Below are 18251 nucleotides of genomic sequence, written 5' to 3'. Positions count from 1 at the left end.
GGAGAAGGTGAAAGCCAGGCCCAGCCGTGGTCCGACCCAACTCCCACCCACGTCGGGGGCACCGGGGGTCCAGCCTTCCTGGGAGCTGGGCAAGGATCCTGCCGGTGTGTACTCGCTCAATTGGCGGAGCTCGGACGGCGCCCAGCGGCCGCGAGCGGGATAGCAAGGTGGAGCCGGGTCGGGCCGGGAAAGGAGTTTGCGGGCCTAGGCCTGGGATCGGACTTGGCTGCGGGTCTGCGTCCTCCAGTCCTGCGGGCTGCCCCCACAAGACACCCCTAGCTTGCGCGCCCAATCGCACCGCGATCCTCCGAACCCGCAGAGGGCGCTGTCGCCGCCGCCCGGTCCCTTCCCCGGGGCCTGAGCGGACCGGAAGCGCGCGGATGACTTCCGGCGCGTAGCCCCGGGTTGGGCGGTGCACCGAGCCGGGCGCGGGGCCGGGGACTGGACGTAGCTAGTGGCCGAACCTGGTCAGGACTGCGGGCCCCGCGACGCACCCCAGTCGGCGTCTCGGCCTCGGTGGAAGGTGCGGCCGCCGCCATGCCGTTCCTGCATGGCTTCCGGAGGATTATCTTCGAGTACCAGCCGCTCGTGGATGCTATCCTGGGCTCCTTGGGCATCCAGGACCCCGAGCGGCAGGAGCCCCTGGACGGGTAACTCGCGCCCTCCCCCGCCTCAGACCGGCGCGGCACCCCTTTCCTTGTCCCCATAAATATGGCGGGCGGTGTCTTCATCTGTCAGATGAGACCGAGGGCGGGCGGGGATGGGTGGAGGCGGCCGCGGCCCGCTCAGGGAGGGCCGTGGGGCGGGGTGGCGGCAGGGCCTCTGCCTCAGCGCCGCACCCTGCGCCCTGCCTGTCCTGTGCCCTCTACCTGGAGTTGCAGAGGAGCAGGGTGTAATCGGTAAAGGCGGCGCGGGATGAGCTTTCTGTAGCCCCGAGTTTCCCGTTTGGTATAGACAGGCGCGGGTCTGTCATACGTGAACCTGTAGGAAGGCTGTTCAGAAAGCATCGTTTAGAGGCTACATTGGCGAGCTAAAACCCTCAGCCTTCGTGGTGATCGTGCTCCCGGAGAGAAGAGGCTGACAGTGGTTAAAGTGGTATATACTGCCTTACGTGGAGCGGAGAAAAGAGCCGAGGAGAGGCGGATCGGGGGTGTGCTTCGGGCATCAGTTGGAATTGGCGAGGGCGGTAGGCGGGTTGGGGCTGTGGAGCAAAGGGCTTTCTGCGTCCCTCTGCCTTCGGTGGACCGAACGTCTCTGAGTGTGATCGGGTTTCAGGAGGTCTGCTGACTGCCCTGGCTGCGGAGTGGCCTGAGCTGGGGTGCAGCACCTTTTGCAGCCCCGGGTCAGTCGGTGTCTGGTTCTTGCCCTTGGCCGCAAGGATTCCCTTGAGTGCTGACAGCGCAGGTGTATGAGGCTTTGTACCCAAGCCAGGGGCCAGGTTGTATGGGTAACTTGGAAGGAGGTTGATGACAGCCCCAGTCCTTTCTCAGCAAGCCTGAGGAGTCTGCTCCATTGAAAAGATCTTGCGTGGTCCTCTTTCTCACCAACCTTTTCGGAAGAGACTTTCTGCCCCCATGGAGCCAGGGCCCTGCCTGGGGTGGGGGTGGGGGCGAAGTGGGGGGTGACTGCAGGAGACCAAAGGCCACCTGCCTGCAGGGTGCCCAGCCAGCTTGTCCCACCCTCAGCTGGCCTCTCTCCTGCCCCAGGCCCAGCTATGCCGCCAGCGAGGAGAGCCGCATCCTGGTTCTCGCGGAGCTGCTGGAGAGAAAAGCCCACTCGCCATTTTACCAGGAAGGCGTGAGCAACGCCCTGCTGAAGATGGCCGAGCTGGGGCTGACACGCGCAGCCGCTGTGCTCCTGCGGAATGGAGCCAACCTCAACTTTGAAGGTCCTCCGGAGCCTGGAGGGCTGGGGTGGATAGATGGCTTAAGTGTGGCCTGCCGGGGTTGGGCGGTCAGGCCTCCAGGCTCTGCCCTCATCTGTCTCAGGGGTGATGCCTGAGGAAGCCCACACTGGGTGGCCTCCCACCCCCTGCAGGTTTCCCAGAGGCCCTTAACCACCTCTGATCAGGAGCAAGGTTGTCACTGCTCCTATCAGGCGATTGACTTAGCAAACTTTCCTCCAGCTCCCAGCTAAGTCCTTGCTTCCATTAACGCGAAAATGGGGCTGCTGGCGCTGTGCCCAGAGCTAAGGGAAAGTAATTTTCTGCCGCTGGTTCTGAGCCACGGGGAGAGGGGGGAAACAGATAAGACACTGGGCATAAATCACGGACTGACGGTGTTGGCGTCCGGCTGGTGTGCCCGGGAGGTGCTGATGGAGCCATCTTCCTTCCCTTTTTGTTTTGCCCTGGGTGGGGGGCTGGGGCGGGAGGCAAGGTCAGCCAGGAGACACTCAGGACTGACTTGTTCCCAAATGGGGGTTTTTGTGCTGATACAGGACGTGCCAGGCGTGTCTCTCCTCCCCTTTGGAGGACAGGCTCAGAGGCTGCTGGGCTCCTGGGAGGTCAAGGAGCTGGGGGAGGCATTCTGCAGTCAGTCACTTGGGAGACCCAGCTTTGAACATTTGTGGGTGTTCCTCCCCACAGCTTTGTTTTAGGTCCTATTTTACAAAAGGGACTAAAACCCAGATTAAGTACTTGTCCATTCATTGGAACGCCTCCCCAGGACCCGAACCTAGGCCTGACTCCAAGCACCCTAGCATCCAACGAGGACAGCTGTGTCCTGACCCCTCGTGGTGCCAAGAGCCCTTGGGTTGGAGCGTTGGGGCTAGGCTGCCAGGCTGGTCCTGGGATCCTGTGAGAAGGTGCTGATGGGCAGGACTGATGTGAGCTGTGTCTGCACCTTCAGACCCGGTCACCTACTACACGGCGCTGCATATCGCCGTCCTGCGAAACCAGCCTGACATGCTGGAGCTGCTGGTGCGCCACGGGGCCGACATCAACCGGAGGGACCGGGTAAGAGCCAGCCCTGCTCTGGAGGAGGGATGTGGCCGGGGCCCTGAGCCGCTCACAGGCCCCAGGGCCAACCTGGCTGTGCTTTCTCGGCTCAGATCCACGAGAGCAGCCCCCTGGACCTGGCCAGCGAGGAGCCGGAGCGCCTGCCCTGCCTGCAACGCCTCCTGGACCTCGGAGCAGACGTCAATGCGGCCGACAAGCATGGTGGGTGCTCCCGGAGAAAGGCAGGATAGGCTGGGGCAGGATAGGCTGCCTCGTGAGGTCACCCCGGGTGTGCTGGGGTGACGGCTCGGCAGGCAGGCTGGAGGCAGCCCGTCTGATGGCAGAGCACGGCTGGTGCGCGCTGGTGTCTTCTGCTGACTCACAGAAGCTCGGGAGGCAATGCATCTTGGCCCCACGAGGGTGTCTGCAGGAGCTGGACCTGTGTGCTCAGCTCCTGAATGACGGGGCTTCCTTCCACCCAGGCTGGGTCTCAGATAGCATCTCAGGGTCCAGAAAAATCTTCCTCCTCCTGGCCCTTCTGGTCCAATGTTTGTGTCGGTGGAGAGAAAAAGGCCAGAAACTTGTCACCCTCAGCCGTAGCTGAGAGGTCAGTTTGGTGTTTTGTTTTTGGCTGTGCTGGGTCTTTGTTGGTATGTGGACGTCTGTTTAGCTGTGGCGAGTGGGGGCAACTTTCTGGTTGCAGTGTGCAGGCTTTCCGTTTCGGAGGCTTCTCTTGTGGAACACTGGCCCTAGAGCGCGTGGACTCAGGAGCTATGGCTCCCGGGCTCTCCAGCACGGTCTTAGTTGCTCTGCGGATATGGGATCTTCCAGACCAGGGATCAAACCTGTGTCTCCTGCACTGAGGTGGATTCTTTACCACTGAGTCGCCAGGGAAGCCCGAGATCAGTTTTGGTTTTTTTTTTCATTTGGCTGCACCAGGTCTGAGTTGTTGCACGTGGGATCTAGTTCCCTGACCCGGTACCAAATCCAGACCCCCAGCATTGGGTGCACAGAGTCCTAGTCACTAGGCCACAGGGAAATCCCCCAGATCAGTTGTTTTTAGCCTTCAGTATCTGGACCTGAGGGTATTTCCTCTCCCACCCCTGGGCCGGCCTGGCCTGACCTCGGCTTCCCCAGCCCCCACTCCCCGCCTCACCAGCTCTCCCCCTCTAGGTAAGACGGCCCTGCTCCACGCTCTGGCCAGCAGTGACGGGGTGCAGGTCCATAACACCGAGAACATCCGGCTCCTGCTGGAAGGAGGTGAGCCCCACCCTTCCACGCGGCTCCCCCTGGTCCGTGAGGCGTGGCTCCGCTGGCCAAAGGCCTCCTCCCACCTTCTTCCCCCTCCTGGCTCTCCTAGGGGCGGACGTCAAGGCCACGACCAAAGACGGGGACACAGTGTTCACCTGCATCATCTTCCTACTGGGCGAGACGGTGGGAGGCGACAAAGAGGAGGCCCAGCTGATCAATCGCTTCTGCTTCCAAGTCACGCAGCTGCTGCTGGCCCACGGCGCCGACCCCAGCGAGTGCCCGGCCCACGAGTCCCTCACGCACATCTGCCTCAAGAGCTTCAAGCTCCACTTCCCCCTGCTGCGCTTCCTGCTGGAGTCGGGAGCCGCCTACAACTGCTCCCTGCACGGCGCGTCCTGCTGGTCCGGCTTCCACATCATCTTCGAGAGGCTCTGCTCCCACCCGGGCTGCGCGGAGGACGAGAGCCACGCGGACCTGCTGCGCAAGGCGGAGACCGTGCTGGATCTCATGGTGACCAATTCCCAGAAGCTGCGGCTGCCCGAGAGCTTCGACATCCACCCCGTGGGCAGCCTGGCGGAGAAGATCCAGGCCCTGCACTCTTCCCTGAGGCAGCTGGGGAGCTGCCCGCCGCCCCTCAAGCACCTGTGCCGCGTGTGCATCCGCCTCTGCCTTCAGCCGTGGCCCGTGGACGCCAAGGTCAAGGCCCTGCCTCTGCCCGACAGGCTCAAGTGGTACCTCCTCAGCGAGCACAGTGGTGCCGTCGAGGACGACCTCTGACCATCCGGGCTGCGGGGCGGGGTCTGGGCAGCCCCGTCGGCCTGTGGGTGATTCAAGTACCAGGGCAGCCCGAGGGGAAGGCCTTCGGTCCACCTGTCAGAAGGTGCAGGGTGGAGCCAGGCGGCTGCAAGCGCTCCAGCGGGGGAAGGCCTCTCTCTGCAGGGAGACTGCCCCCGCTTCCCCTGGGAGCGACTCCGAGCCTCGGCCCACAGTGGAACCAGGGACAGGGTTTAGGACAAGCACAGACCCTCCTGATGGGAGGGAGTGCCAAGCACTGAGAGAAGCAAGGGGGCTCCACGCCCGTGCCCTCCTGAGGAAGCCGGCCTGGCCCGGCCCGTGTGGAGACGCCCGGAGGGGCCTGTGGGGTGCAGCCCAGCCGAGATCCTTGACTCTTCACTCAAGATTCTGTCAAAAACATAAGAGCTTTGGGGCAGGTAGGGAGAGAGCTGAGCTAACTGGCCAGCTTCTATAGCTCTGGGGCCCAGCCACCCACCACCCTGCCTACCAAGGGGCAGGGCCGTGCTCTGGTGGCAGCTGTTTGTGCCAAACCTGGGGTTTGGGGACCAAGCCTTCTAAAAAGCAATCACGCATGACCATGGGCTGTCTTTCTGAAATGTCTCACGTCATGAGGGCTCATCTGATGGGAAAAGCTACCAAGGCTGAAAGCCAACCTCCGCCCTGTGTTGAGCCCTCACCAGGCTGCCTGCGGGTCCCACAAGGTGGTTATTGTGAATTGTGTAACTGCCTTGGAGATAAGCTGAGGGGACTAAAGGATATATTTATAAATTAAACTGATTTCTCTTGGCCTTAGAGGTCCTCAGTAACATTCACACACACGCGCCCACCGCCTTCCCTGAGTTCAGGATAAAGGATCCCACAGCAGCTGGGAGGGAGGGGTGGAAGGCACAAGATGCCACGCTTAGAGCAGTTTGCAAACTGCTCGACATGGTGGTCCCAGTAAAGACGAGCACCACTCCAGACAGGCGAGGGCCTCTCCAGTATAGGCCTTTTACCCTTTTATTTTTGACTGAAAATGCCCCCCAAGGAGGAGCCAGAGGCACAGCCAGGAGTGACGCTCTGGCCTCTCCCCTTGCCGCAGGCTGCAGTGACCATCAAGTTAGGACGCCAGGGCCCCATCCCCACCAGCACCAGGAACACGGACGTGCCCCCATCCCCCACCAGCACCAGGAACATGGACATGCCCCCATCTCACAACAGCACCAGGAACACGGACATGCCCCCATCCCCCACCAGCACCAGGAACATGGACATGCCCCCATCCCCCACCAGCACCAGGAACACGGACGTGCCCCCATCCCCCACCAGCACCAGGAACGTGGACACGCCCCCATCCCCCACCAGCACCAGGAACGTGGACGTGCCCAGGGCCCCCAAGAACACCAGGAACGTGGACACGCCCCCATCTCCCACCAGCACCAGGAACACGGACATGCCCCCATCCCCCACCAGCACCAGGAACGTGGACACGCCCCCATCCCCCACCAGCACCAGGAACGTGGACACGCCCCCATCCCCCACCAGCACCAGGAACACGGACATGCCCCCATCCCCCACCAGCACCAGGAACACGGACATGCCCCCATCCCCCACCAGCACCAGGAACGTGGACGTGCCCCGGGCCCCCAAGAACACCAGGAACGTGGACATGCCCCCGGCCCCCAAGAGCACCAGGGACGTGGACAGGCCCCCAGCCCCCAACAGCACCAGGAACGTGGACATGCCCCCAGCCCCCAACAGCACCAGGAACGTGGACATGCCCCATCCCCCAAGAGCACCAGGAACGTGGACACGGCCCCATCCCCCACCAGCACCAGGAACGTGGACACGCCCCCATCCCCCACCAGCACCAGGAACATGGACACGCCCCCATCCCCCACCAGCACCAGGAACGTGGACATGCCCCCGGCCCCCAAGAACACCAGGAACGTGGACATGCCCCCGGCCCCCAACAGCACCAGGGACGTGCACAGGCCCCCAGCCCCCAACAGCACCAGGAACGTGGACATGCCCCCAGCCCCCACCAGCACCAGGAACGTGGACATGCCCCCATCTCACAACAGCACCAGGAACGTGGACATGCCCCATCCCCCACCAGCACCAGGAACATGGACATGCCCCCATCTCACAACAGCACCAGGAACATGGACATGCCCCATCCCCCACGAGCACCAGGAACGTGGACATGCCCCATCCCCCAAGAGCACCAGGAACATGGACACGGCCCCATCCCCCACCAGCACCAGGAACGGGACATGCCCCATCCACCAACAGCACCAGGAACGTGGACAGGCCCCTAGCCCCCAACAGCACCAGGAACATGGACATGCCCCCAGCCCCCACGAGCGCCAGGAACGTAGATATGCCCCATCCACCAACAGCACCAGGAACGTCGACATCCCCTCATCTCCCAACAGCACCAGGAACATGGACGTGCCCCCATCCCCACAATTCAGCAGGTGCCGCGTGGGCTCTGGCAGCCAGGAGGTCTGGAGCTGCAGGCCCCACAGCCCCAGCTCCCCTCCAACCCCGAGACACAGTCCTCAGCAACTTCATTAAGGGTCATTCTCTTCCTCCTGAGGCAGCCAGGCCTGTGACTGGAGGGCCAGCCAGTGTCCTGGAGGTGAGGGACTCACTCTCGCTTCTGATGGGAGCACAGGGGCCCAGGGGTCGCCCAGTCCCCACCTCGCTGCAGCCTCACCGCCCCATCCAGCAGCACCCCTCCGGACCGGGTTCCCTTATGCCTTTTTGAAAAACAGCCTGTTTGGCAGTGGACGGCAGACAGGTATATTTAGTGACCCCGCTCAACACTCCCAAACCATCAACGTGGCGCTTCTGGGCCTTGCCTGGCCGCCAGTCCCTGGCCCCACACTGGTCCCTCGCTCCGCTGGCCCGCTCATCTCAGGGCGAGGCTGTAGACGTGGTAGATCTCGTCTGGGAGGTTCTCCTGCCGCTCCTGGGCCAGGAGGCTGAGGCCTGCGCTGCGGACGATCCTGTGCACCACGTCCAGGGCGCGGCACACGCTGCTGTCCACGTCGTCCAGGATGACGCCCTCCTGGGCCATGTTGTCCTTGATGACAATAATGCCATTGGGGCGCAGGCCCCGCTTGCAGCGCCGCAGGAACTCGGCCAGATGCTGATCGGTCAGGTGGCCTGGGGGAAGCAGAGGCTGTCACCAGGGAGAGGCAGGCCCCGCTGGCCCTGCCTGGCCTTCGGCACCTCTGCTGCCTTCCTGAGTGCTGACTGTGCAGAACACACAGGGCGCGCTGGCTCTCAACAGCCCTGAGGGGGCTCACCAAACCCCACTTTGAGCGGAAATGGGCTCAGAAGCCACCTGCCCCACACCTGCCCTCCACCCCCACTCCTAACCTTTGCCAGCGGCGTGCACCCAGCTGAGTTCCTCACCTACATCACAACCCCAAACAGAACTCAGGGCTGGACCCCGTGGGCTCTGGGCAGGCCTGGGCCACCGAGCTTGCAGTGGGGAGGCCTGCTGCCAGGTGGGCAACCCTAGAAGAGCACCCCGATTGTGCCGTCAGGCTAAGTGGGTGCAGGCCAGGACAGCAGGGCAGGGCTCGCTCCCCACAGACAGCACGGTGGGCGGCCGAGGCTTCCACTTCTAAAAACCCCTTCCTTAGAAAAACTCATTTCCACATTCTTTGAATGCAGTTAAAACTTGAAAATTAAATATTTTTTTCAGCAAAAAACTGCCCCCAAATGGGTTGCAGCAGATACTGAGTTGAAACAAAATGTGGAAACAAATGAGCCTTTGAGGTGGAGCCCCAGGGAGGGAGGAGTTGAGGAGCCTCTGGCCCCCCACCCGCAGGAGCAGAGATGGGCAGGAAGGTGCAGAGAGGCGCGACAGGCTCACCTATCACCCACTGGATCCAGATCACATCGTATGACTGTGGCTCGGGGCTGAAGTCCTGCAGGCCGCAGCAGAAGAAGTTCCTCACTCGCTTGCCCTCCTCGCCCAGGTAGGTCTTAGCCTTGACCAGGAAGTCCTCTGTTACGTCCACCATGTCCACCACTCCGAAGAGAGGCAAGAGCAGCCGCTTGGTGATCCTCCCAATGCCGGCTCCACAGTCCAGGGCGTATGAGGTCCCCGTCTTGTTCGGGCCTTCCTGAAGCAGCAGAGAAGACAGGCTGAAGAGAAGGGTTAGAAGCCAGGGAGACTCCTCTGCAAAGGGCCTTTCCTTGTGAGCCCCCAGAACTACTCAGATCAGCACAGGCTGGTGGCTGGCATGGGTGGCGCTGGCGGTGGGTGTGAGCACAGCACAGCCGTTTTCTGGGTCACATGTTCCTGAGATGAAAGCCAACCTCCACTTAAAGGTGTTAACTCGAATAGATGCACTCATCTCCTCTCGCTCCCGAGACTCCCGTCACAAGGGCCGTGGAGAGAAGCAGTGAAAGGAGGAAGAGGGCACTCAGTGAGCACACCTGGGAGGCTGGCACGCGGGTGGAGCAGGGGGCAACAGCAGCCACGGTGTGTGCCGAGGGAGAGGCAGGGAGGCGGGCCTGGGGAGGCTCTGGCCACAGCGCTGCCAGCCTGGCACGGAGGCAGTGGCAGGACAAGAAAGTGGGAGTCTGTGTTCAGCAGACCGGCCAACACCTACAGCCCAGATTTTTGCAAACATGGCAAGAGAGCAAAGGTTTCCGCCTCTGGAAAAATGGAACAGTTTGCGAGAAGGCTGCTCTGTTCCGGCACCAAGAGGCCCCGGCATGACAGCCGGCTCCTGGCTGGGGACCTTGCAGCAAAGCCTACGAGCTGGCCCGCCCCACCCGCTCGTCAAAGCCTGGGTGGTGGACGTGGGCTCTCCTCCTGGAGAGCACACCGGACCTGCCTACCCTCAGAAACCTCTGCAGGAACTTCCGGGAGCTGTTGATGTCGATGCTGGAGATGTGGCCATACCCCCCGAGCATGCCGTCCACGGTGGCCGGGACCTCCTTCCAGTACGTCTTGGCCTTGGAGTAGAACTGCTTCTCGTCCTCGATCACCTCGCTTGTCATGCTGTCAGCAGCCGCGTCTCTGCCCAGGCACCAAACTCAGCACTGGCGGTTCCTGAGAAGGAAAGGGAAGTGGGTGAAGCACCCAGGTTTCGGGCCCCGGTCTCCTGGCATGGCTGCTACTGGTCACGCGATCCTGTCTGATGCCGAGGAGTGGCTGCCCCCTCCAACCCCCGCCCGCTCCTACCCCTCGGAGGGCAGTGCCTCCTGACAAGAGCCGTATTTAAGTCGTTTCGCAAAGCTATCTTCATGTCAGAGCAGGAGACCCGGCGTCCTGGCTTCTCCATCTTTCCTTTCCCGACAGGACACCTGACCTGGTAGCTTCTGACCCCACGGTAGACAGGATCCTGATCTACGGTTAAAGGAGAGCAAAGCACGGAACTGAAGCCTCCAGCCTCTCTGGGACCCCGAGGACCCCGCCTCCTAGCTTCGGTCATGAGCATGTGGATAGGCTCGCCACGGGGTGCAGTGCTGCGAACAGGGAGAGAGGCAGGCGGACACACACCACCGTGCGTGAGGGCCACAGAGGGGCACAGGGGCGGGCAGATGACGGGCGCCAGGGGATGTGACACAGCAGCCGACACCAGGGAGGAGGACACATTCGCACAGCAACTGGGAAGACGCAAGGGCGAGGGGCTCTTCCAAGGGGAAACTCGGGGTCCTCTAGGTCATGGTTGCCAACTCAGCCTTCACTCCAAAGGGCAGCGAGCTGCAACTACTCCGGGTTAAGCACGAAGTGGCCTGAGACGTGAGATTCCAGAAGGCAGTGTTGGCAGCTGAGTGGACTCCCGGGTGAGAGGACCAGCAGACGGCCAGGCCCCCACAGCAGAACAGAGGCCCACAGCGCCCCACACCCGCCGGCTGGGCTGTGCCACACGGGGCAGGGAGGGTCACCTCTCCCCATGGACAACACTAGTCTATAGATGCTCTCCGTGCACAGGGCTGGTCCAGATACAGCCCGCTCCCCGAATGGAACCAGTGCAAACACAACGCAGAAACGAGGCCTCTCACTGGGACAGAAAGTGCTATGGGAACTCGAGGGATGAAGAAGTCCCTTCCGAATGGCAGGTGGGGCAGCAGCTGAGAGAAGGCAAGCCCTGAGCTGGGCCCTGAGGACAAGGAACACTCTAGGTGGGGACAGGGGCAGAGCAGAGACGGCGTGGCGTGCATGCCACACAGAGGGCTGGCCCAGCTGGCTGCCAGGTGTCACCAACGGGGAAGCGATCAGGTGAGTTTCTGAAGGGTGAGGGTGTGCGGGGACCCAGCCTGGGGATGGAGCGGGGGCAGCGTGGGAAGGTGCGGCCAGGTCAGGGTCCCTGCCCGAGGCCGGGAGGCCCGTGCACCTGCCACGCCCCAGCCCCCCCCCCACCCCCCGCGTGGGCGGCTCACTGCCACCACACGTCTCAGCTTGAGTGCCATCTCCCCCCAGAGGCCTGCCCTGACCCGCCGAGGTGCCTTCCTCCCACATCCTTACCCACGTCCCACGGCTGCTGCCTTCACAGCGTGTGTTTCTTTCTGAAATGAGCTGTTTACTGACTATCTGGCCTGCGAGGAATGGAAGTCCCTCAGGCAGGGCCTTTTCACCACTGCGTCCCAGCACCGAGCCCACACGGGTCACTCGGTGCAGAGGTGGCAGCACCCCTCCCCCGCCCCCGTCCTATAGGAAAGCTGTGCGCCTCTGTGCTCCGGGGGCTTCACTCCGCCCCCTTAACAGAACTCCACGGGGCTGAAGTTAAGCCCACCCCGCCCCGCCGGTACAATCCTGCAAAAGAGCTGAGAACCCCCTAAGACCAAGGAATGCCTCAAGGGAAGTAATGGGAAAGTGCCCTGAGGACAGCACGGGCCTTCAGGACGCAGCCTGGAGACTAGGAGGAGAGAAGGGAGACAAAACATGAGGCGTGCTGAAGATCTTTCACTCCTGTGTCTGTCGCCAGCCTCCAACCCACACCTGTATTCTGAACTTGTCCCAGAAGGAACCTTCCAGAAGCAGCAGGCGTGCCCCGCGCAAACAACTCAGAGACACGGCTCCTTGATGCAGTTCCACTTCTGCCATGGCCAGCCCCTTCCAGAGACCCCACCAGTGAGTGCGGTCACCAGGGAGGGCCCGGCCTGGCAGGTGAGAGCTGCTGGGCAGGGGGCCGCCTCCTCCACGGATCCGGGCTTTCTCACATGCTGGCCTTCCGAGGAACAGAGGAGGGCCGAGAGATCTACAAGCACAACTGGGGTCGGCCAAGGTCCCACCCTCGGAGGCCCCTTCCGCTCCCGGAGGCCCCTGCTCCGGTCCTTCCACGGGCTCCTGAGTCAGCTCTCAGACAGATCCCCGCTTCCCTGGGCAGGCGCGGGGCCTGGGACCCCGGTGACGATGGCTCCAGTTATTGCACCTGCCCAAGAGCCCCTCTGGGGTAACAGGCCGGGGGGGCCTGGGTTCCAAATACTGTCCCCCCACCCCAATCATGGCAGTGTCCCACACCCGTGTCCCAACCCCTGAAGCTACTACCCACCCCAATCAGAACAAGGACGTCGCATGCTGCTTGTGAGAATGGGCTCTTGTCCCCCCAACCCAGAGGGACACGCGCAGCGAAAGGATGCAGAGACCCGCCAGTCCCCAAGCACGCTAGCTGCGGCAGAGTGGCAGTGGCTCCCTGGCAACTGACGGGAGGGGCCGCCCGCTTGAACATCACCACGTAACTTGATTGGGTTTGGGGGTGGCTTACGTGGGTGGGGTCAGCAAGGCCAAGTGGCGTCCCTGGCCCTGGCCAACAGGGGCCACGGCAACTCTGTCACAGCGTCCCACTGGGCCCTGACCGCCACCCAGGAAGGAGCGCGCCAAAGCCAGCTCTTCCACACCACACAGCAGTGCTCCCCCACAGACAAACTGCCGGTAGTTCGACCCTGTCCCCCTCAGATAAACTTCTGGTTCTGTACTTGTCTCTTTCTCCCCACTGGACTGGGAACTGCATGAGAAAGCAGTGGCGACACCCTGGAATGGATCATTGTATTTCTCTTGCATTCCACACAGCTCATAGGTATTCAACAAAAGTCCCTGCCGATCAAATGAACAGAATAATTGTGGGCCAGACGCCCCCGGGGTGCACTCTCTCCCTCTGCCTGTTGTTTGCCCTTCCTCCCAGCAGACAAGGCTCCTGGGCGCAGGGACACTGCCTCACACACCATTAGCCTCAGACCTGATACAAGGGGGCGATTTACTAACTGGTTGCTCAAGAATCAAAGAAGGACCTTTGTGCGGCTACAGCCATTCTGTACTTTTCAGAAAATCCTACAAAGATGTAACCGTTCCAATCTGATAACACTGAAGCCCTTTACTGACAGTATAATTTTTTGCTTTACCAAAAGCCGTACAACACGATTCCTTTAAATGTCAAGGTCCCCTGAATAATCTCATTGACAAGAATTCCACTTACAGGCAGAGTCTGGGAATAAGCCAGGGAGGCACATCCAGCCTGGGAAATGGCAAGGGTGACTTTGACATTTGTTCTAACAGCTTAGATTCATTAGTAAACATGACTTCTGGGGCCCTGTCTACACTGTACCTCCTGGCATCCAGACTGGGGTGGACAGGAGGTCCCTAGGAGTCAGAGGGGACAGCAGTGTTATTGATCAAACTCCAAGAAGTCCTCCTACACTCAGTCCAGATCATAGGAAGGAGCCATGTGGCTGCAGGGATGTGAAGGGGCCTGGACACAGTCTGGTTTTGTGAGTGCTCTAAACGAGCTCGGAGGAGAAAAGAGACCCTTTGCTCATTAGGGAACTTCTGCTTCTCAGAGTGGAATGTGTCTGGGCATCCTTCATGGTCATCTCCCCACCCCAAGGTGTTTAGGGCGACCCTGGGCAGCCGCCCCAGCAACTACTCTTCTTCCAGGATCCGTGACAGAAAATGGTGTCTGAACTGTCCCTACCTGTAAGTGGAATTCTTGTAAATGAGATTATTCAGGGGACCTTGACATTTAAAGGAATCATGTCGTAAGGGAGGGAACAAGGAAGACGCAAGGAAGAGGGGAGGGGATTAAACTCTGATGGTGAATGAACCAGGTCTGAACACTGGCTCTCCCCTCACTGGCTGTGTAAGCTCAGATAAGACACAACCTCAGTTAAGTAGGTGTCTTTATCTATAAAATGGGAACAATATTGACGTTACAGGAGGGCTGTGATGATTAAATGTGATGAGATGCTTATCAATTCTCTCTGCTAAGTGTGAAGATCTAATGAGAAAATGTGCTGAAAGGCCCCTATAAACCGTGGCATGTTGGTCACACCTAAGGGATTATCACTGCTACTGCAGGGTGGTCAATCCAGTCGCTCAAATGGCTCTGCCAATGGCAGCAGAGGGGAGCGAGCCTCCGGCCACGCAGGCACAGAAACCCCCAAGGTTTTGGTGACTCCAGGGCTTCTGGTGGCCACCAAAGCATGCCACATGTATTTACTTCCAACCCTCCCAAAGTCCCTGGTACACACAGAAAAACCATTCACTAAAATGGAGCAATGCACACACACACACGAAACCAGGAACAGAACAAGGACAGAATCCAGACTTCTGACCCCGCTCAAGGTCCCCTTTCTCCCAGGGGCTCAGGCCATCTCACTGAGCAGACTCTACATCCAGACCATGTGCAGTACAGCCCGGCCCCACCGGCAGGGCCTCTGACACCAGCTGTTTCTAACCCTTGTCTTACAGACACACCAGATCCAGAGAGAGGTCGCAGCTGACTTGGCAGCAGGGCCTGGGCCTTCAGATTTATGGCAGCCTCTCTGCCAACAGGCTGACCTTGGCTCCAAGGCCTCGGGGGGCCGGCGGGCTGTCTTTTGAAATAGCACCTCTGTTGAGCCGTCACTGGGGTAGGGTCCAAGGTGAAATATGAGAGCGGCGCCTGGGTAACGAGCACGATACCCTGTGCCCGACTGTGATCCGAGCGCTCTTCCTGAATACTCACACCCACCCTCCTTTGCGGGTGCGCGCCTTACCCGTCTGTCACAGGGGAAACTGAGGCTCAAACAGGGAAAGGAACTTGAGGCGGCGGGGTTCGGCGTGGGGGCAGTGCCCTGATCAGGCTTGCGGGGTCTCAGCCTTCCTCCACCCCGGGACCCCGGGGGCCCAGGGCCGGCCGGCGGACCTTCCGCGAGCGCGCACGTGGGGCCGAGCCCGATCGCGCTCGGGTCACGTGAGGAGCCGGGGAGGCTTCAGGGGACCCAGGCGGTTGGGGTCCGGGGCCTCCCCTCTCCCGGCGGCCGCTGTCTCCGCCCCCCACCCCGCTCCGCCTCGCGCTACTCACCCCAGGTGGGGGCTCCCGGGACGCGGGAGAAGAGGACGGGGAAGCGGAAAAGGGGGGCGGCGGCGCCGAAGACCCCCCACCTGCCCACGACCAGCTCCGTCCAACCTCGGCTGGAAGCTACACCTCGCGGCGCGCGCCGCTTTTCCCCACTTACGTCACTTCCGCGCTTCTGGGGGCAGGGCTGCGTCGGGCTCCGCCCCGCGCGCCACTTGTCCCCGCCCCACCGCCCCCTTGGGCTTCTGCCCTAACTCGAGAACTTCCCTGCTTCTAAAGAGCCAAAGCGAAGAGCTTATCCCGCTTCCGGCTTGTGCACCAGCTCATTTGGAGGAGGCCTGAAAAGAGCGTTTTGTGGGTCTTCCACTGGGTTACAAAATAAAGAGGCGGGGGAGAGAGCCTTATTCAAGCCTTGACTCTACCCATAACAATTAACATCCTTAAAATATACAGATCCAAAAAAAAAAAAAGTAAAGGAAAAAATACCCTTGACAGTGCCAAGGGGTTGCCACTCCAAATAAGCAGAACAAGGCCATGAAGTTTCCATTTCGAAAAGGTTGCCCTCTCCTAGGTTCCTCCCATACACAAATTCTGAATTGGTCCCTGAAGCAGTCGAGATGAACATGTGAGTTTGCAGGTAGAAGACCTTGGGAACCTCTCCAAGCCTCAGTCTCTTCTTCCGCCAGATGCACAGAATAATTACTCATTTTTCAATGCTCGGAGGGTTACACCTGTGAGATATTGTGAGTTGAGCCTTCAGCCCAGTGTTTGGAGCCGGCTGTCAGTAAATAGAAACTGATTCATAATATTCGTCAAGGTATTCATGTATAGCATAGTATTCACAATATTTATCATAAATTCTTTTTTCCTAAACTGACATCCTGGCTTAGATTTACAGTGCCTCCTGGACACTGCACACAGGAGGTGCTTACAGTGTGTTTGCTGTAATGAAGTGAAAGCTACGGTGGGGCAGTGGGGTGCCCTGAAAAGCCCCACCTTTTTTTAAAAAATATTTATTTGGCTGAGCTGGATCTTAGTTGCAGCATGTGGGCTCTTAGTTGTTGCATTTGGGATCTAGTTCCCTGACCAGGGATTGAACCTGGGCCCCCTGCATTGGGAGTACAGAGTTTTAGCCACTGGACCACCAGGGAAGTCCCCCGACCTGCTATTGAGTCCCCAGATCTGTCCATATTATGTAGCATCCTCCCTTCAGTTCAGTTCAGTTCACTTCAGTCGCTCAGTCATGTCCGACTCCCTAGGGCACACCAGTTTAGACTTGGTTCCCTGGCCTTGGACCCCTCACCCAAGCTTCATTTTCCACACCTCTACGGCAGGAGGATAAATCTTGGGCAGCCTCAATCAGGAAGTTTCTATAATCTTTGTGGGTGTGGCTCTGAGTCTAGATCTTTTGGGGGGGTGCCTAAAAATCCACCTCTACCTTTTTTTTTTTTTTCTTTCCTGTCCATGGAAGACAAAGTCCCTTCCCTGCATCTGGACTCCAAGACTTTTCCAGGTCTGGCTGGGCCACTGAATTCCAAAGCCTCTTGCATCACTGAATTCCCAGGCCTCGCACGTAATAGATACTCAATAAATGTGTGCAGCATATATGGGCTGGAGGCTTTCTTAGAAACCATCTAGGTAGTCTGGTGTTCCTCATTCATTTTCTAAAAATTCACATACCCTTAAAATAAACAGAAAAAATTTCTCACCCTCCTCACTCAATATTCTAACTTCCCAAGAAAGGATGTTCTTCCATCCCTGGTTGAGGAGTCTTTGCAGAAATACATTACATTGGGATTTCCCTGGTGGTCCAGGGGTTAGGAATCTGCCTTGCAGTGCAGGGGACATGGGTTCAGTCCCTGATGGGGGAACTAAGATCCCACATGCTGAGGAGAAAAATGAGTCTGCATGCCCCAGCTGGAGGGTCCGTAGGTCACAACAAGTCACAACAAAAGATCGTACATCTCAACAAGAGATCTCGCTTGAGGCAATGGAGAGCCCGCTTGCCACAACCAAGACCTAACACAGCCAAATAAATAATTTCAAAAAGAAAAGAAAAGAAATTCATTATATTGTCTGGGATGCCTCCTCCAGGCAGACATCTTGTAATGTGAATTCAAAGTCATCTTTTTTTCCATTTTCAAATTGTAAAATCCTATCAGGCCAGCGAAATCACTGCCCAAACTACCCTTGTTCCTCACTCTAGTTTTACAATACAAGCTTCCTCCCTGCCCTCTCCCAACTGAGAGTCACAGATGGAGCCCAGCTGTCCATTTTATCATGGAGCCCTGAGAAAGGAGAGACTTAACCAGCATCACACAGCATGTGGAAGCAGAGCGCAGGCTCAAAGCTGGTTCTCACAGCTTCCAGGCCCACCACATTCTTACTGCCCAGACTTCCGAGTTCTAACTCCAGAGCCACCCCAGCCCAAACCTGACCCACCTGAGCCTCCCAGGCCCAGAGAGGGTAACTGAACCCCCCAGCCCTTCATCCCTGCCTTGGGCCTGGTTGCCTTGGCAAGGAGCCCCACACCCCTTTGTGACTGCAGCCTTGACATCCTGAGCATGACAGCCCAGCCCTCTGCCCCACACCCAGCCTACTTGGCCCCGAGTGCCAGGCGGGTCACAATCACTCTGGAAAGGCATGGAGACGGCAGGGAGGGGCCAGCAGAGGGACCAGGCCAGGAAGATGGGCTCTCCCAAAGACCAGCCCACCTGTTAGGGGGCTCTAAACTCAGGGGGCCATCTCTGGCCCCACCCCCCAAAGCCCCACTAGGGTGAGTGTGACGCTAGCAGCTGGTCAGTGCACGTGTGCGTGGGTGCACGCTGTCATGTTTGACTCTTTGCGACCCCATGGACTGCAGCCTGCCAGGCTCCTCTGTCCATGGGATTCTCCTGGCAAGAATACTGGAGTGGGTTGCCGTTTCCTCCTCCAGGGGATCTTCCCGATCCAGGGATCGAACCTGAGTCTCCTGCTTGGCA

At 59.6% G+C, this 18251-nt stretch overlaps 2 protein-coding genes and 1 non-coding gene across 10 annotated transcripts; 1 reads left to right on the top strand and 2 right to left on the bottom strand.

Moving 5' to 3' along the window:
• Positions 1 to 388: 388 nt before the first annotated feature.
• On the top strand, positions 389 to 5769 carry ASB6 (ankyrin repeat and SOCS box containing 6). Of its 2 annotated transcripts, XM_055541376.1 has the most exons (6): positions 389 to 650; positions 1707 to 1888; positions 2847 to 2953; positions 3049 to 3157; positions 4109 to 4195; positions 4296 to 5769. In XM_055541376.1, exons 1-6 carry the CDS (start codon positions 538 to 540, stop codon positions 4961 to 4963), a joined length of 1266 nt encoding a protein of 421 aa, XP_055397351.1. In that variant the 5' UTR covers positions 389 to 537; the 3' UTR covers positions 4964 to 5769. The 2 variants fall into 2 exon arrangements, with proteins under 2 accessions (XP_055397351.1, XP_055397352.1); XM_055541377.1 differs by lacking the exon at positions 1707 to 1888.
• Positions 5770 to 7744: 1975 nt separating this feature from the next.
• NTMT1 (N-terminal Xaa-Pro-Lys N-methyltransferase 1) lies at positions 7745 to 15507 on the bottom strand. Of its 7 annotated transcripts, XM_055541369.1 has the most exons (5): positions 15277 to 15419; positions 10176 to 10340; positions 9830 to 10043; positions 8853 to 9105; positions 7745 to 8134 (listed from the first exon to the last, which is right to left on the bottom strand). In XM_055541369.1, exons 3-5 carry the CDS (start codon positions 9989 to 9991, stop codon positions 7878 to 7880), a joined length of 672 nt encoding a protein of 223 aa, XP_055397344.1. In that variant the 5' UTR covers positions 9992 to 10043; positions 10176 to 10340; positions 15277 to 15419; the 3' UTR covers positions 7745 to 7877. The 7 variants fall into 7 exon arrangements, with proteins under 7 accessions (XP_055397344.1, XP_055397348.1, XP_055397346.1 ...); XM_055541373.1 differs by lacking the exons at positions 10176 to 10340; positions 15277 to 15419 and adding an exon at positions 15431 to 15507; XM_055541371.1 differs by lacking the exon at positions 10176 to 10340 and having other exon boundaries at positions 15357 to 15436.
• Positions 15508 to 16348: 841 nt separating this feature from the next.
• Positions 16349 to 16421, bottom strand: TRNAG-CCC (transfer RNA glycine (anticodon CCC)). Its single transcript has one exon. It is a non-coding gene; the product is annotated as a tRNA-Gly (tRNA).
• Positions 16422 to 18251: the final 1830 nt, after the last annotated feature.

The sequence above is a fragment of the Bubalus kerabau genome, chromosome 11 (genome assembly GCF_029407905.1).
Source record: "Bubalus kerabau isolate K-KA32 ecotype Philippines breed swamp buffalo chromosome 11, PCC_UOA_SB_1v2, whole genome shotgun sequence".
Lineage (NCBI taxonomy): Eukaryota > Metazoa > Chordata > Mammalia > Artiodactyla > Bovidae > Bubalus > Bubalus kerabau.
Note: the sequence above shows the minus strand (reverse complement) of the source record. Positions and strands in the feature narration are given on the sequence as shown.

Excerpts from the sequence above, each read along its gene's own strand:
- ASB6 (XM_055541376.1), top strand. The coding sequence starts at position 538 with ATGCCGTTCCTGCATGGCTTCCGGAGGATTATCTTCGAGTACCAGCCG. Across the intron at positions 1,889-2,846 it reads AGCCAACCTCAACTTTGAAG|ACCCGGTCACCTACTACACG; the intron begins GTCCTCCGGAGC and ends CTGCACCTTCAG. Across the intron at positions 2,954-3,048 it reads ACATCAACCGGAGGGACCGG|ATCCACGAGAGCAGCCCCCT; the intron begins GTAAGAGCCAGC and ends TTCTCGGCTCAG.
- NTMT1 (XM_055541373.1), bottom strand. The coding sequence starts at position 9,991 with ATGACAAGCGAGGTGATCGAGGACGAGAAGCAGTTCTACTCCAAGGCC. Across the intron at positions 9,106-9,829 it reads TCCTGCAGAGGTTTCTGAGG|GAAGGCCCGAACAAGACGGG; the intron begins GTAGGCAGGTCC and ends CTGCTGCTTCAG. Across the intron at positions 8,135-8,852 it reads CTGGATCCAGTGGGTGATAG|GCCACCTGACCGATCAGCAT; the intron begins GTGAGCCTGTCG and ends TGCTTCCCCCAG.